The 16,488-nt window shown below is 46.3% G+C and overlaps 1 protein-coding gene across 1 annotated transcript in view; it reads left to right on the top strand.

Moving 5' to 3' along the window:
• CEP295 (centrosomal protein 295kDa) overlaps positions 1-15,228 on the top strand; it is a gene marked incomplete at its 5' end in the record, with an annotated part of 21,971 nt that extends 6,743 nt beyond the window's left edge. Inside the window, 12 exons of the mRNA XM_010154990.1 lie at positions 2,087-2,193; positions 3,693-3,831; positions 6,088-6,321; positions 8,205-8,359; positions 8,613-8,772; positions 10,633-11,273; positions 11,993-12,166; positions 12,678-12,795; positions 13,098-13,298; positions 13,850-13,958; positions 14,336-14,429; positions 15,181-15,228. Coding sequence (XP_010153292.1) covers positions 2,087-2,193; positions 3,693-3,831; positions 6,088-6,321; positions 8,205-8,359; positions 8,613-8,772; positions 10,633-11,273; positions 11,993-12,166; positions 12,678-12,795; positions 13,098-13,298; positions 13,850-13,958; positions 14,336-14,429; positions 15,181-15,228 — 2,180 coding nt within the window. The remainder of the gene's footprint in view (positions 1-2,086; positions 2,194-3,692; positions 3,832-6,087; positions 6,322-8,204; positions 8,360-8,612; positions 8,773-10,632; positions 11,274-11,992; positions 12,167-12,677; positions 12,796-13,097; positions 13,299-13,849; positions 13,959-14,335; positions 14,430-15,180) is intronic.
• Positions 15,229-16,488: the final 1,260 nt, after the last annotated feature.

The following is a 16,488-nucleotide window of genomic DNA, read 5'->3' as shown; positions in this document are numbered from 1 at the left end:
TCCTGCTGATTCATGGAATTTTCTTCGAGGGCTTGCTCATTGTCAGGATCCTCTATTTCCTTTGCTCCAAAGAAGAGCAGACTTCTGTGGTCTGTCCAGACTGTCACACTGCTGCCACAGCCAGACAAGGACCTTGTTGCACTCTTGTTCTACTCAAATCTTTAAAGTTATTTTTCCTGTGAACCTGAAGGCCTTTGTTACATACTTACAGTAAAGGGATTGGAAGCCAGTGCTCTGTGCTCTTAGATTTATAATTTTACATGTAGTGGACTATGGTGATTAACAGACCCAGCTTTGCAGGAGGTTGTGGTAATTTTTATCATTGCAGTGCTACTGTGTTTTGTTACTGTTCTTCCACTCTTCATGTCATTTGCACTCTACTGCCAATGGCTGTGTTCAGTTACCAGTCAAAAATAACATAAATAATCAGGATGAAGCTTGCTAGAAGGTTCTGGAGATTTTGTGACAGGGGGGTTGGCGGGGAGAAGAGAAGCCATTTGAAAATTTCTTTACCCTTTATTTTGAGATCACTCAGCATTTAATGCAGTAACATAGTAAATTAATTAAGAATAAGTTAATTTTGCTTTTAATCCAAGTAAATATATTTTAGATATATTTCCGTTCATGTCTTGTACTTTCTCCTAGCACAGTACTGGATGATAGTGGCTATAGGAAACCTTAGATTTATTCTTCCCCTCCCTAAAATGAGTTTCATAATGTCTCATATTGTTTGAGGTCCATAAGTATCACATCATACAGATACTTCACTAGTGGCGTCTCACAGAGGAAACCTTCCCCTGTGTATTGTAGGAAAAATGGAACAACTGGACTCCACATTTCAGTAAAAAATTGAGTTTCAGTATATACAAGATACAAACAGTGTTAGGATTCTCAAAATGTTATAAAATCTCCCTATGTATAGAGTCTTAGAAATGCTGGGGATTTGAAATGTCTCTCTAGCAGCCTTGGTAGAACTTGGAGAAAGCACACCTACTTCCTGTCTGCTGTTTCATTGCAGTTTGATATTCAGCGTTTCTTTCTGGAAACAAGAATGCCTATTTTAGAGCTGTTTGTTGGCAATTAACTTACAGTCCTAGAACTGACGGACTTTGAAGGTGCTTGTCAGCTCCAGATGCAGAAATTGTGTTTTTCTGGTGCCGCTCTGCTGCTGCTTTTGCACAGACACTGATCTAATCTCTAGGCGTGAGAGCGTTACGGCAAAGAATTGGAGAGTTGGGCTTCTTCAGCCTGGAGAAGAGAAGGCTCTGGGGAGACCTTATTGCAGCCTTCCAGTACCTGAAGGGGCTACAAGGAAGCTGGGGGGGACTTTTTACAAGGGCCTGTAGTGACAGGACAAGGGGTAATGGGGTTAAATTGAAAGTGGGGAGGTTTAGATTGGATATCAGGAAGAAGTTCTTCCCTGAGAGGGTGGTGAGGCACTGGCACAGGTTGCCCAGAGAAGCTGTGGATGCCCCATCCCTGGAAGTGTTCAAGGCCAGGCTGGATGAGGCTTTGAGCAACCTGCTCTAGTGGAAGGGGTCCCTGCCCATGGCAGGGGGGGTGGGACTAGATGGGCTTTAAGGTCCCTTCCAACCCAAACCATTCTGTGATTCTATGAAAGGTGATGCCATTCTGCAGTAGTAGTCATGCTGTAGTTAAGTAATTCAGTGCTTCTGATTGATCTACTCTGAATGTCTGCTTTTCTTTATAAGCATTTTAGTGGTAGAGTGAAAAAGATTTCCTCTGCCCCAGCTGAATGACTGTAGTAATGTGAGCCAAGCCCTGATTCCTTCTGCATGCTCTCCTAGCTCCTCCTGTGTGCCCTGCAGGGAGCAGTCATGCTGGTGAGAAGCTGTAGGAGGGCTGGTCAAGGAGAACCACTGGTTGCCAATTAGATTGGTGGAGTAGTGGAGCAGAAAGTCTGTTGTAGGTGAGAAGAAAGAGGTAAAAATGGGCAAAATCAGTGCCCTAGTAGCAAGGACAGAAGCAGCAGAGTGTTAGTGCCATCTGGTGTGCAAAAGAACTGCTAGCTATGAACTCAAATTTGCTTTCTGTTCCTTATTGCTTCTGTTACATTTGTGGTCAGGCCAGTCCCAGGATTCTCAAGTGTCTCAAGATTCGCCAGTTCCCGCTGCTGAAATGGGGGATGGAGTTACCAGGCACACTGGACCTTCATTCAGACTCGATAATACGGTTAGTCACGTCACGATAACCATAGACTCTTTATTTTGTGATGAAGCCTTTCTGTCTTGTATTGGGGGGCTAACACTGGGTGCAGCATTCCAGGTGCAGCAGTATAACAAGCACCACATGGAGAGGCAGTCACTGGGATGGATCTGCTGTCCATATTCCTGTTCATGCAGTGTGGGATGCTGGTGCCCCTCTTTGCTGCCAGGGCACGCCATGCCTGATGCTCAGCTCGACGTCTGCTGGGATTCCTGGGTCCTCTTTCACAGGGCTGCTTTCCAGGTGGCTTGGACTGATGCACGGGAGTGGTTCTTCCCAGATGCTGGACTTCACGTTGGTTCTTGTTTTGTAACATTCCTGCAGGGAATGGACGTCACGAGGTCCTTCGAGACGCCAGCCCTGCCATTCTGTGTGCGGGCTGGGTCTCCCAGCTTAGTGGTATTGCAGACTTGATGGAAGTGTGGTGTCACCTCCTCCAGGTCTCTGCCAAAGGTCTTTGCAAGAGCCCTGTGGCACTCCGCTTGCTCCCCACCTCCAGGCAGACTGTGATCCTTTAATCGCTCTCCTCTGAGCCTGACTGTCCAGCCAGTTTTTTACCCATCTCATTGTCCATCCATCCAGGCTGTGACATCCAGACTGGGATACAAGAATGTTGGGAGAGACCATGTCAAAAGCCTTGCCAGAATGAGCACTAGTGATATCCCTGCTTTTCCCTCACCCAACGATCCCATCGTTTGGTCAGGAGATAAAAAACAGGATTTAAAAAAATGCTTTGTATAATGTGTGTAAAAAATCACTTTTAAATGCACATGTTTTCTGTGAGTGTTAATATAAGGTAGTATATAATGAAAAACTTAGTGGAAGGGTTTCTTTTATTTTTTTAGTGCATATTTTAATTCAGAGTTTGGGAATAAATGTTCACATCTAATTCTTTAGAATTTGGAAGTACAAGAACCCTCATTCTCAGTTATGTGACTTTACAGAACTTACCTAATTATTAAGGAAGATAGTATCTTAGGATGCTTTGTATATTTTTAGTTTAATTTCTTAGAATTACATTTTGATGTCAGTCTCCTGTGTGCAAAAGGCTCAGTATTGCAGTTACTTGTAAATTCGTGAGTTTTTCATGTATTGCATATATGTCCCTCTGAGATCTACAATTCTACTGAAGTGGGTCTGTGATGAGAAATAGCCAAATCTGACCACTGGAAGATAAAACAATCTTCTAGGTGTCATGATCTGTATGCCGTTCTGAGAGGCTTGGTAATGAAGTGTGTGTGTGTGGGCTGGGGTGCGTGTGGAGGGGAGGGGGTGGTTGGGGAGTGACGTGCCTGGGACGTTGGATGTGAATGTGTTGGACTGAGCAGTGATGAACCGGTGTTTGCCTGAGTGTGCAAAACATGAAGGCTTCTACACTTGAACTGAGCTCAGGATGGAGCGTGTGGGTTTAAAGCTTTACTTAGGGACACTGGGATACATGGTGACAGGCGTGTTATTCATCCTAGGAAGTACCTTCTGAAGTAGTGTCTGCAGACTTGCATTCAGAGGCTTTTATGCAAAGAGTGCCCTGTGATTTATCTTCAACAATCTCCACTGGAAGCTTTTTGACTAGTGAAACGTTGGATGGAAGCCCTGCTGACACCGGTGAGTGTTTGGGTTGTGGAGTTCTTGTGAAAACTGTGCATTCTCTTTACAGCAGAATGGGTCTAACATGCTGGCCATACATTGTTCTGAAGTAGGCTAATGTGGAACTTCTCTTCTACGAAGAAAGGCTGAGAGAGTTGGGCTTGTTCAGCCTGAAGAAGAGAAGGCTCCAGGGAGACCTTATTGCAGCCTTCCAGTACCTGAAGGGGCTACAAGGAAGCTGGGGGGTACTTTTTGTAAGGGCCTGTAGTGACAGGACAAGGGGTAGTGGGTTTAAATTGAAAGCAGGGAGATTTAGATTAGATATCAGGAAGAAGTTCTTCATAGAGAGGGTGGTGAGGCACTGGAACAGGTTGCCCAGAGATGCTGTGGATGCCCCCTCCCTGGAAGTGTTCAAGGCCAGGCTGGATGAGGCTTTGAGCAACCTGGTCTAGTGGAAGGTGTCCCTGCCCATGGCAGGGGCGTTGGGACTAGATGGTCTTTAAGGGCCCTTCCAACCCAAACCATTCTGTGATTCTATGAGTCACTTAGGAATGATTAATATGTCTTAGACTTGACTGTAGCTAGGATGTTTTGTTATGGGATCATGGGGTTTTTTTACTTTTATAATTTAACCTTATAACACATCAGGTTTGGCAAAGGATATTTTAAGTTTTATTAAGCAACTGTAACACTAGTATTAAGTGGCAAAATTTAAAACAAAAACTAAAACAGATCCCCCTTTGACACACTGATAAGTTTTCTAATAATATGTATCATAGATTGTTACAGAGCTGATATCGTTGTCTTGCTGCTTAAGTGCATCGCTCCGATGTCTGCTTGTCGTCATAGTAATTGTTAGTTTATTTGTGAAAATGTCACTCTTCATACGAAGAAAAATAACTCTACCCCAGCCAAAACCAGCACAGCTAATATTGCTTTCTAATAGTTTTCTGGGAAATACTTTTTTGCTTGCAGTCTGCCTCTTGATCTTCAAGTTATTTTTTAATGAAATTTTTAATCACAGAGTCACAGAATGGTTTGGGTTGGAAGGGACCTTAAAGATCATCTAGTTCCAACGCCATGGGCACAACCCCCCTGCCATGGGCAGGGACACCTTCCACTAGACCAGGTTGCTCAAAGCCTCATCCAGCCTGGCCTTGAACACTTCCAGGGATGGGGCATCCACAGCTTCTCTGGGCAACCTCTTCCAGTGCCTCACCACCCTCTCTGTGAAGAATTTCTTCCTGATATCTAATCTAAACCTCCCAACTTGAATTTAAACCCGTTACCCCTTGTCCTGTCACTACAGACCCCTGTAAAAAGTCTCCCAGCTTCCTTGTAGGCCGCTTCAGGTACTGGAAGGCCTGATAATAAAAGGAATTGTTTTTAATATGTATCTGCTTTTCTAGATACTGACATTATCACATGGGATGTGAGTTTGAAAGTGATTAGTGAGCTGTGGATTTATTTACTTTAAGGCTTAATATTGTGCTAATCAGACATGCATCTGATCTCATAAACAACCATATGTGCATATGAGTTATTCTGTGTTTGTAAATCAATTTTTGAAGACTACAGTTTTTGAGCCACTTGAAATCTCAGGCTGTATTTTAACCCTAATGCTGTAAACCGCCAAGTGTTATTTTGAGTAAACTTCATAACTCATGTGCCAAATCTGTGGTTTATTGACATAAGAAAGCTAAAGCAAATTGTAAGATAATTTGGTTTGAGCTTTTCTCTTCTATTGTTTTTAGTTGTGGAAAAAAAATACCAAAGGTTTTGGTGACTCAGCTGTATGAATGAATTTTTCAAGCCTAGCTGTGTCTTCACTGTATGCTCAGTGCTTAATAATGACCTTTTCTGACAGCACTGTGCAATTCTTCTGTAAGCACATAGACAGAGGGGTTGGCACATTTATATGTGATAGGTAAAAGTGTGCTTGCTAGCATAAACCAACAGTATTAATTCCCTTCTGATTTAATTGTTTCGCTATTTCTGAAGTCTGCATACTCTAAAAGTGCTAAGCTGTACTGACTGCTACCTAATTAGATGTTATCAACTTTCCTTCGTGGAAATTAGTGGTAGGGTTTGTGGGAGCGTTGACAGGAGACGATTAAAGAAACAAGCCCCCAGAGGTCTTAGTGAATGTTAAGCGATGCCTTTTCAGATGACTTGGTGTAAGTGGTTTATATGCAAAACTGAACGGTTGGACTTGGTGATCTCTAAGGTCTTTTCCAACCCAGAGACCCTATGATTCTATTTGGCTTATTTCAGGATTGTCATCTGATAGCACAGGAGTTCGAATCTTGAGAGAAACAGCAAGCCGCCCTTGGAACTCCTCGCTGCCTTCTGCCTTGCAGCAGAGGCAAGAGAGGGTGTCTGCAGCATCTGAAACCCAGCTGCCTGAAGGAGAGAGGTACCTTTATAAAGCAAGTCCGATACGGCAGGTCCTGGGGAGATGCACCGGAGACTTGAACTCTTACTCGGAGGACAACGCACGTTTCCAAGGTATTCGCTGTGGTAAAGCATTGCTGTGCTGCGCTGTCCTCAGAATGAAGAGGAGCTTACTCCTGTGTGAGGCTGTATTGCTTGTATTCAGCTCACCCTGTAAAGTCAGTAAGGATTCTACATGCAAGAACTTTGATGCGTTCGTGTTCTTCGTGCTTTGCTCTGTGCCTGTGCCCACACCCCCCAGTGTAGTGGAAACAAAAAGAAAGCTTTTCTGATGAGGTATCTGTATGATCTTGGTCTATTTCTTCCCAGAGAGGGTGGTGAAGCACTGGCACAGGTTGCCCAGAGAAGCTGTGGATGCCCCATCCCTGGAAGTGTTCAAGGCCAGGCTGGATGAGGCTTTGAGCAACGTGGTCTAGTGGAAGGTGTCCCTGCCCATGGCAGGGGGGTTGGAACTAGATGGTCTTTAAGGGCCCTTCCAACCCAAACCATGCTATGATTCTGTGGTTTCTACACAACTTCCTGCTACCACGGCTGGGGCTGTTTGTCATCTGTGCCAGTTTCAACACGTGTTTACGCACAACTTCCACTTTAGGAATGGAGAGACTATAACACATGATTCTTCATTGTTCACGTAGGGTCACGTAGTTGACGAAACGCTGATTAACAGACTGGTGGGAGTTGTGAAGAAATGTAACGATTCATGATGATAACGGCATCTTTATGAGCTCTTATGAAGATAACTGTAGTATTTTAATCTGAACCACTTCTTCCTGGAATGTTTGAAAACCTGGAATCCTAGAATTATAGATTACTCTAGTCCGGGAAGGACTTCTGTGGTTTAAGTTCTCTTTCCTGCTCACAGCAGAGCCAACATAGACCAGATTGTTTAAGGCCCTGTCCAGGCAAGTTGTGAGTATCTCCACGGACAGAGATTCCACACACCCCTGGGCAACATTTTAATAACTGTCTTATTTTCTCCTCTGCCTTGTACTGTATCCAGCCAGAATTTCCTGTGTTCCATCTTGTGCCCATTATCTTTTTCACTGAGCATGTTCAAGAAGGACTGCCTTTTCTCCTTACCCTCACTTCCAATGTAGCAGCAGAGATTTCTGTGCACTTCCCCCACCCCCCCAGGCCTTTTCTTAAGGCTGAACAAACTCGGGTTTTTTAACTTCTCTTTGAACATCATGTGCTTCATCCTCCTTTCGTCACCCCTGTGGCTCTTCATTGGGTGTGCTCTGCTGTACTGGGAAGCCCATGCTACTTCTGATGCAGCGCTGGGCAGAGCTCACAGACATCAGCTTTTCATTTAAATAATCATGGCATCAGGCTAGCCCTTTCCTGCTGCTTTGTGTACTTGCATTGTATCTGAGTGAAAGAATTGGATGCTGTAAAGATTGGGGTTTTTACAGACTACTATTTGTATACCTGCTGAGTTCACCTGGAGAAGAGAAGGCTCCGGGGAGACCTTATTGCACCTTCCAGTACCTGAAGGGGCTACAAGGAAGCTGGGGGGGGCTTTTTACAAGGGCCTGTAGTGACAGGACAAGGGGTAATGGGTTTAAACTGAAAGCGGGGAGGTTTAGATTAGATATCAGGAAGAAGTTCTTCCCGGAGAGGGTGGTGAGGCACTGGAACAGGTTGCCCAGAGAAGCTGTGGATGCCCCATCCCTGGAAGTGTTCAAGGCCAGGCTGGATGAGGCTTTGAGCAACCTGGTCTAGTGGAAGGTGTCCCTGCCCATGGCAGGGGGGTTGGAACTGGATGGTCTTTAAGGTCCCTTCCAACCCAAACCATTCTGTGATTCTATGATACTGTATGCTTTTTACTGCGGACAGAAGCAAGGTGGAGTATGTCTGGGTGGTTTATTTGCTTGTTGCGGGGGGGTGGTGGTGGGTGGTGGTGGTGTTTGTTTTTAAAATAACCTCTTTTCTTACAGCTTTGGAAGCTGAACTTGATTTTCCTGAAATGGAGAGACCTTTTCTGAGCTCCCATCAGCAGCTCTTTCAGGCTTTGGAACCAAGTCTTGAATCTGATACGTCATCGTCCTGTTCTCCGTACGGAACTTCACAAGACAGTCGAGAGTTTAGCAAGGTACCACAGATGGAATATCCTCTGACAGAGGAAATGCTTTGGCTTAAGATTTCTGGAAGATGCAAGTGTATAATCGCTCTGCTGTCTTCTGTTTAGAAGAAATACAACAATAACTTTTGATATGTGTAGAACTGGACGTGGTTTTGGTTGTAGCAGAAATGTGATCCAAGAATCAAGTATTACCTTTAACTTTTTTATCCTTTGTATTTCTGAGAAAATGAATCTTTAAGTATTTCTTTTCTCCTGTCACTAGACTTCAAAATTTCCAACAGAAAGTCAACACCTGTCTACCTTTCTAGAAGTGGGGAACTCTGGTGTGAATATGCAAAGCAGCCGTCTGCCTTCAAGTCCTGAAACAAACGGGCCAAAGCGCGTCACGTCGGAAGAGTCCGTTAGAGAAAGCGTTACCCTGGGTATGTGCAGTGCAGCTGGGTCAATGCTTTCCAAACCAGCCTGCTGCCAGTACGTGAACTGGCACTGGAACAGGTTGCCCAGAGAAGCTGTGGATGCCCCATCCCTGGAAGTGTTCAAGGCCAGGCTGGATGTGGCTTTGAGCAACCTCGTCTAGTGGAAGGTGTCCCTGCCCATGGCAGGGGGGTTGGGACTAGATGGGCTTTAAGGTCCCTTCCAACCCAAACCATTCTGTGATTCTATGAATTCCAAATGCATCTAATAGTAATATTTATATTTCTGAAGCTCTTATTTTACCAAGAATCAGGTGTTTCAGCTTTTTTAGGTGCCCCAGCAGAAAGCTGAACAGTAATGCAGCACAGTGTTGTAAGTAATAGATGTATTCATAATGTAAATGTTCCTGGTCAATTATCTTTGTCATTTGCATATATACACACTTTTTGGGAAACACACACTATTTATGTTTAAAGCTGCAAGTAACTACTCTGTGTCTATTAAAATTCTCTTTCTTCAGCTGGCAGATGCTGGTACAAAAAATAGCAATCATGTGTAAGTCTCTTCCAGCCTTTTTTTTGAGACACCTGTGCTCACAGCAAACCAGATTTAGGAACTTCCCTTCCAACTTCAAAACATTCGATTTCTCACGCACTTGCAGAGACAGTCTTGGTGCTTTAAATGTAACTGCAGGTTCTCCCCACCTCCTAAGTGTGTTTATAATCCCAAACCAATTACTGCTGTGCTTTTAAAGGGGGAGATGACATGAGCAACAGGCTGGGCAAGTGGGAACTGCTTTGGGTTGTCAGTTCAGGGCAGCTGATGTCTAAGTCCGTCACCTGATGGATTTTCTGTTGGTGGCTGATGTTGCAGTGCTGTTCCTCCCTCCCTGTTAACAGCTGTTTATCGGGAGACAATGTTCCTGATACATGTGAAAGTAGGTATTTTGTAGGTGTCAAAGAATGCAAAACAATCTTCAAAGGAAACCATTAAAGGCTTATGTGTATATTCCTGTGTATATAAAAAGCCTGCTGATAGCAGGGATCGGTGTGACCAGTTTTATCACACGTAGCTCAGAGGCCTACGAAAAAATGTATTTTAACAGCCTTGTTGCACATATGCTGTACTTCTGAAATGCCTCCCTGGTAATGAGCATGCCGATACCTGATCTTTTCAGAGTCTCTTTTGGGGAAAAATAATCAGTATCTTGATCGGTATGTGTAAATCCTAAGGTTGGACAGGGCTTTGAGCACTCTAGTGCTCCTTCTAGTGGAAGGTGTCCTTGCCCATGGCAGGGGGGTTGGAACCAGATGGTAATTAAGGTCCCTTCCAACCCAAACCATTCTATGATTCTAAGGGAAAGCTAATTTAGGGTTCAGTGTTGTAATTTGTAGGAACAATCACTGCTCCAATTTGGGTGTTTTCTTCTACTTTGAAGAGTTTCTGCCCAAGAAATGGTGTTGTGAGTCGTTTTCTTCCTGGTTTAGAGACTTTGTTGGAGTCCCAAAAGGGACTGAAAGGACTTGCATTTACAGAGGAGGAGTTGACCTTCAAAGTGGTTATGTCAGCACCATCACAAAGTCATGTTGTGTGACTTACATGATCAGTATGTTCATACAACATATTGTAAGAAGCAACAAAATGAGGTGTTTCTTGAAGTTGTTCTGATGCAGTGAAGGAGTAATTTTACGTAACGTTAATGGTGTGATGTTTGAAGAAGCTTAAGCAGAATTTTTTAAAACAAAATGTTTCTTCCTGTTTACTAGACTTCTTTATACATTACTAAAGTCTTGTTACAGAGGCACTTTTTGAAGTTGAAATTCTGTTGTGTTAGCTGGAATTTTGACTCTTGATGATTTCTGCAACAGGATCTGAAGACTCTTTCCACCCACTGCAATTCGAATCTACCCCGAGTGATCACAGTCAGAATGCTGATCGGCCCGTGGACCTTAACGCCACCTTACAGATCTCTTTGGAACAAACCCCTGGAATTAAAAAAGGGGGCAATGAGATCTGTATTTCATCTGCCAGAGAATATGAAGAACTGGCAAGAAACATGGAATGTATTAACCTCCAGTGTCCAGTGGAAGATCTGCAAAACGAAAGACTGAATCCACTGGAAGAGCAAAACTCATTTTATCAGCTAAATACCTCACCAGTGACAGTAGATGAAACTTGCCCTCAACACTTCCTAAAAGAGACTGTGTCTTCGGAAAAATTACTTGTGGAGGCATTTGATCAGAAGTATGTGCAGCTTCCTGAAAAAGCATTTCATGTACATGAAGCAAATAAATCTCTGGAGCTCGATTCTCAGTGTAATGCAAATACAAAGGTGCCAGATCAAGTCTTTCTGGAAGTACAGAAATCTTTGAGGGTTCCCAGAGAAACCAGCCTGGAAGACTCGGGCACCCACCTGCAGGCTGTCGTACAACAGAACGGTTCCCTCCTGGAAAGGCGTGACAAGCACTGCAGTTCGGTGCCCGGCAGCTCGTGCTGTATTCCTGTCTGGGTGAGTGAAACACACTTAGGAAAGCAGTAGTTTGTGCAGGCCTTTCCGGGTGCTTTTGTTGTTGCACCAAGTTGGTTTAGACCTTTAATATCTGAAAGCTTGGCAAATGTTGATTGTTTACAGTTCTAGTTTAAGGCTTGCATGTCTCCTGGAACCTCGGCCTCTCTTTCGGATCATAGTACTGATGTAATTAGTTGTAGCTAAATGAGCTGGAGCTCCCGTGACTGTTGGAGGAGCTACAGCCTCTCCCTCTCTTGGCAGCAGCAGGTATGCAGAGGTATACCTGCGTACACCTGTACCGCGCCGCACTGTTAGTAACCAACAGCCCCCTCCCCACTGAGGAGCCTGAAGGAGGTACCTACTTTCACCAAAGCGTAAGCAAACTTCAGGAAATGGCTTTGATGCAGCTTTAAAAAAAAAAGTTTGTCCTAGAACTGAGAGTTTTAGACTTCAGGTGAGTGGAGGAGAGGTGGAGTTTCTGTTGTTTGGTTGCTTTGGGTTGTTTGCTTGGGGATTTTTTAACACTGTTACATAAACCAGTTTGCACTGGACTTGGGTTCCAGGGTGTGCATCCACCAGAACCTCAGGCAGAGGGCTTAGGCATCCTTTATTCTGCTCGCTGAATGAGCTGCCTCCGATCTGACGAGGTAACAGCTGCTGCTGCCAAGGGCCGTGGCTTTCATTTTTCACACTGATGTCTTGTATAATTAATTTTCTAGGAGACTGAGTCAGGGGGTGGTATTATGGAAGAACCTGAACTCACGCTGGTGAGCTCGAATGACATCAGTCTTGCAGAGTCAGGCGCTGAATGTACCGACGGAGAGAAAATGAAGGAGGATAAAACCAACAACCCAGCCTGTGCGGATCAGTCTGAACTCAGTGCTTTTGCCGAGGTGAGTCTTCATTATCTGATGTAATTTGATCTTAGCTTAGCCCTCATCACAGCGAGGAGAGGCCCTGCTGTAGCAGTCGATCCCCTGTTGCAAAACGAGAGAATGTGGTGGGGTTATCCGAGCTTAGGAATTGCGGGGAGCATCTCGGTTCGATGGGGCTCCTCTCTGTGAGCATGGGGGAAGAGACGGAGCAGGGAGTGATGGAGTGATGGGAGAGCAGGGCAAAGGAACACTGCCCTGGGGATGAAACTCTGCAGCCCTGTATTAAGAACAAGCAGTTGGAATCTGGTGGGCAAAGGGTTTTTAATAGATTTTAAGTTCTAAAACGTTTTTACAGAATAGCTTTGCAGTGCTGGCTGCCGTGGTCGGGTTGACGTTTCCTGCCTCAGCTGTGAAGGCAGACGTAGTCCCCAACCTGCATCGGGCCTGCACGAGTGGCGCAGTACTCCCGCTTCACTCAAACCTGTGCTGTGTTTTAAGTCTTTCCAATCACTTGTTCCTTTCGCAGCAGGAGAGAGAATTTTTCCCACTAGCTCCAGATGCAGATTATTCCACATCTGTAAGGCTGAACACTCCTTCCGAAGCCCGGAGTCCTGGTGGCAGTTGCTTTCCACCACATCAGACTGCAGGTAATTATGTGTAACTTGGGTATTTCCAGGAGTTGAGGTAGGGAAGGTCTGTACACGGCGGGTTAAAGCCATCAGTAAAACGACCCTCTCCTCTGGAAAACATGGAGCGGCTTCTCCTTAGGCAAGCACACCTTGCTGGGCAGGCTCAGCTTGTGGTGCGTGGGGGCCAGGTTTATGTCACTGTCCCCGAGTGATTTCCAGAAGCAGCCAAGCTCAGCGGCGTAGGAGGAAGACGCACAACGACTTAAGAGGTGGCACTGCTAAAAGTGAGGCACATCCAGACTTTCCATCTTCTTTCACAGTGATGTTGCTGGAGTTTGCTTCCACCCCGGGAAGTTTGCAAGAATCTTTTGTAAAGAGAAAGAAGACCTTCATCCAGAACTCTCTGAAAAGAGTAGAAGAAATAAAAAACAAAGAGAGAGAAGATGAAAAGCCAAAAGCCAGGCCGTTTCAAAGAGGAAAGCCGGGGAAGTTAGACAGGCGGAAGGAGCCCCTCATCTCCGGTAGGTTTATCTGGGGACAGGACATGGCATCAGGTGCCCTGAGCTGGGGTCTGAAGAACAGACTTCACGTCTGCTGCCCCTTCGCTGTTGCAGACTGGGATGTTTAAGGTGTTCTCAGAGATGCGGGGATGTTTACAACCCTGTCTGTCTACGCTGCCACATTGTAAAGGCTGTCACAGGCCCCTTCTGGCTTCAGTCTGCCCACCTGTCTGTGCTCATTGCCAACAGGAGCTGATCAGTTCCTGAGCCAAGTGACAGAGCCACAGAGCAGTTGGGGTTGGAAGGGACCTTAAAGACCATCTAGTTCCAACCCCCCTGCCACGGGCTGTGCGTCTCTGACAGCTCTCAGTGGGGCGTTGGAAGCTGGCTGGGAAGAAGCAGGGCTGGTACAGGCAGCAGCCTGAGGGAGCATTCCAACAGGAGGTGTCCTCTCCCTTGTATCCCTGAGCTTCCTGCTCCGTAGTGTCACCTAAAAACCCGTGAGACCTCTCACATTCAGAGTTGGCTGCGCTGGAGGTTTACGCTGTGCTTGGCTTTTTGTTTTTAAAAAGACAAAAAAGGTGCAGTTGCCAGGCAGTTGAAGAAGGTGGGAGAAGTGAGGGTGTCCTCTCCAGAAGACGGGACCTCTGGAGAAACCGCACCGCCCCAGCGTGCTTCAAGGTACTGCATGAACACTAGCGGGAGGCGTTCGGATCAAACCAGAGCCGTTCCTCGGTGGTCAGAGCAGTCTGATCTGCCAGCTGGGGCCCCAGGGGATGCTGCTTCCCCCTGGAATGGTGGGGAGCCAAGGGTGTTCCACAGGGAAGTGCCCTGGCAGTAAGGAATCCGATGGAGCCTGCTCAGTTAACACATGGCATCAGACAGAACTTGTACTGGGTTGTACTGGGGCACTTATTACTGGTGACATGCAAATCCATGTCCTGAACGGGGCGTGTTAGATACGGGCAGCCCAAGAAATGCCTTTACTCTGTTAACTCCTTCCTGCTCTGCCGCTCCCCTGCCCAACAAGACGCCATTTTTCTCTACTCTCTCGACAGCCTCCCTCATCAACTTCCACAAGTGGGAAAGGAAGAAGCAGCCAGGCTAGAACCTTGTGCTAAAACCAGAGAAAAGGCCAAGGAGTTTCAGAAGGTAACGGCAAGCCTGCTGCAGGCCTGCTCGGTTCTGTGCCCCCACTGTGCCTCTGGTCGGTCGCTGACGGAGCTCTGGGGCATGAGTACAACCGCAACAGACCCTCACAGCAGTCAGGATTTGCGGCGATGCTGCTGGCTTATCCCACTTCATGTCCCTATGGACACTCTGACTGGGCTGAACCAGGGCACCCACCTCTCTGTTTCTGGTGGCTTGAAGGGGGGCAAAAAGGCTGTTGGGGGCTCCAGCTGCTAGAAAGTGCTGGCAAGATGAATGGCAGGGATTGGCTAGCCCAGACTTGAGTGAATTTCTGTTAACTGTGTTTCTTTGGGCAGAGGAATGCAGGTTGGCTGCTGTAGGTGGTGTAGGGGTCTGTGCAGCACAGCACACCTGAAGGGGAGGTCCAGGCATCCTGTCTGGGTTTGCCTGCAGCCCCTCTCACACAGAGGGTCGAAGCAGTTCTCCCAGTCCCTGGGCTGGAAGGAAGGAGGGACAGGCAGGCACTGCTGCTGGGGACTCTGGGCCCACATCCTGCCTTCAGCAATGGCCCCCTCTGCTTTTCCACGGTGGTGTACATCGCTGCTGCGTGCCTAAGTAACATGGGCTGTGGGAAAGAAGCAGGCCTGCCCCCCAACTCTGGGGGTGTGGGAGCAGTAACCCAACTCACTGCCCCACTTGCACTGTCCATTACTGATGTTAGTGCAGCCACTAAGCTACAGGGCTTGGTCACACGTGTTTGTTTCATTTGCAGAAAATGCTGGAAAAACTACGAACCAAGAAGTCTGGGAAAGTGCTGTGACGGGCAGGAGATGACAGACTAATGCTGATGCAGGTAACAGCGGAGCCATCAGAATCCTCAGCTTTCAGCTGACTCCAAGAAGTCTGGGAAAGTGCTGTGATGGGCAGGAGATGACAGACTAATGTTAATGCAGGTAACAGCTGATGGAAAACCCAGTGAACACACCCTCACCTACTGCACACCCAGCCCCAGAAGCCTGCTGCCTCAAACCTGCTTTGTCTGACACAGTGAAAGGCCATTCCTGATGTTCATTCGTGTTTTTACTGACCCTTGTCATATACATGTACAAAATACTTTCAAATAAAGAACCAACTTCTAAGCTAACTTGGATCCTCAGGATGCAAGACATCACTTTCTTCTGCGAAGCTGTAACTTCTGCTCTTTGGGCTACAGTTCCTGCTGTCAAGAGGTACATTCTAAGGTACAGAGACTAAAAACTACACTATAACTACTTCCAACTGTAATTCAATCCAAGCTTCCTGAACTCCCAGTCAGAGCCAAGTCATTACATCATCAAGACAAAGTCAAAGCTCAGCTTTTGCTCCAAAGCTGGATGGGGGTAGCTGCAGCTGAAGAGCCTGTCACTGAATTTGGTTCTCTTTAGGATGCAGCAGAGAACTGTCTTTGATGAGCAATTACTTCCACTTCAGGCTTGTATTTCACTGGTTTCAGTCCATGGTGCAGCTGCACACATGGCAGAGCTGAAGCAGTTTGTTACCCCTGCCCTGTAAAGAGTAAGAAATCCAGCTCATCCTGCCACAGGGGAAGCACACCAGCAGTACAGCAGGTGTAGTCCCTCTTTTACAGAACTGCCAGGGTAAGGGCTGCTCAGGCTCTTGTATAACAGGAAATACCCAGGTTGCAGCTTTCAGACACCAGTTTTATTTAATTGCTGTGACCTTTTGTACAGAACAAAGACCCCTCGTGCTTTAGACAGGGAAGTGAAGGGGAACAGCTGATAAAGCCTGTTTGAGTCAAATCACAGCTCAATGCACTCCATTAACTCTTCCACAACACCACCACGCAGGCAGCTTTGCCACCCCCACACCCCCCAGGAGGGTGACAGGCAAGTCACAACTCGGGCTCCTGTGCTGAACTGGTACCACACCACTTCAGTTTACAGAGCACGAAGGGAAGTGTGAATGCTGGGTTCTAAGTTCTGCCGTACACTCTGGAGATGGTTCTTTCTCTGTCTGGAAGAGCTGTGCGGTTCTTCCTTGCAGCAGACATGTACCACACCACAGGGCCCTGAGAGAGGAA

The sequence above is a fragment of the Eurypyga helias genome, unplaced genomic scaffold, assembly GCF_000690775.1.
Source record: "Eurypyga helias isolate BGI_N326 unplaced genomic scaffold, ASM69077v1 scaffold13167, whole genome shotgun sequence".
NCBI classification, from domain to species: domain Eukaryota; kingdom Metazoa; phylum Chordata; class Aves; order Eurypygiformes; family Eurypygidae; genus Eurypyga; species Eurypyga helias.
Note: the sequence above shows the minus strand (reverse complement) of the source record. Positions and strands in the feature narration are given on the sequence as shown.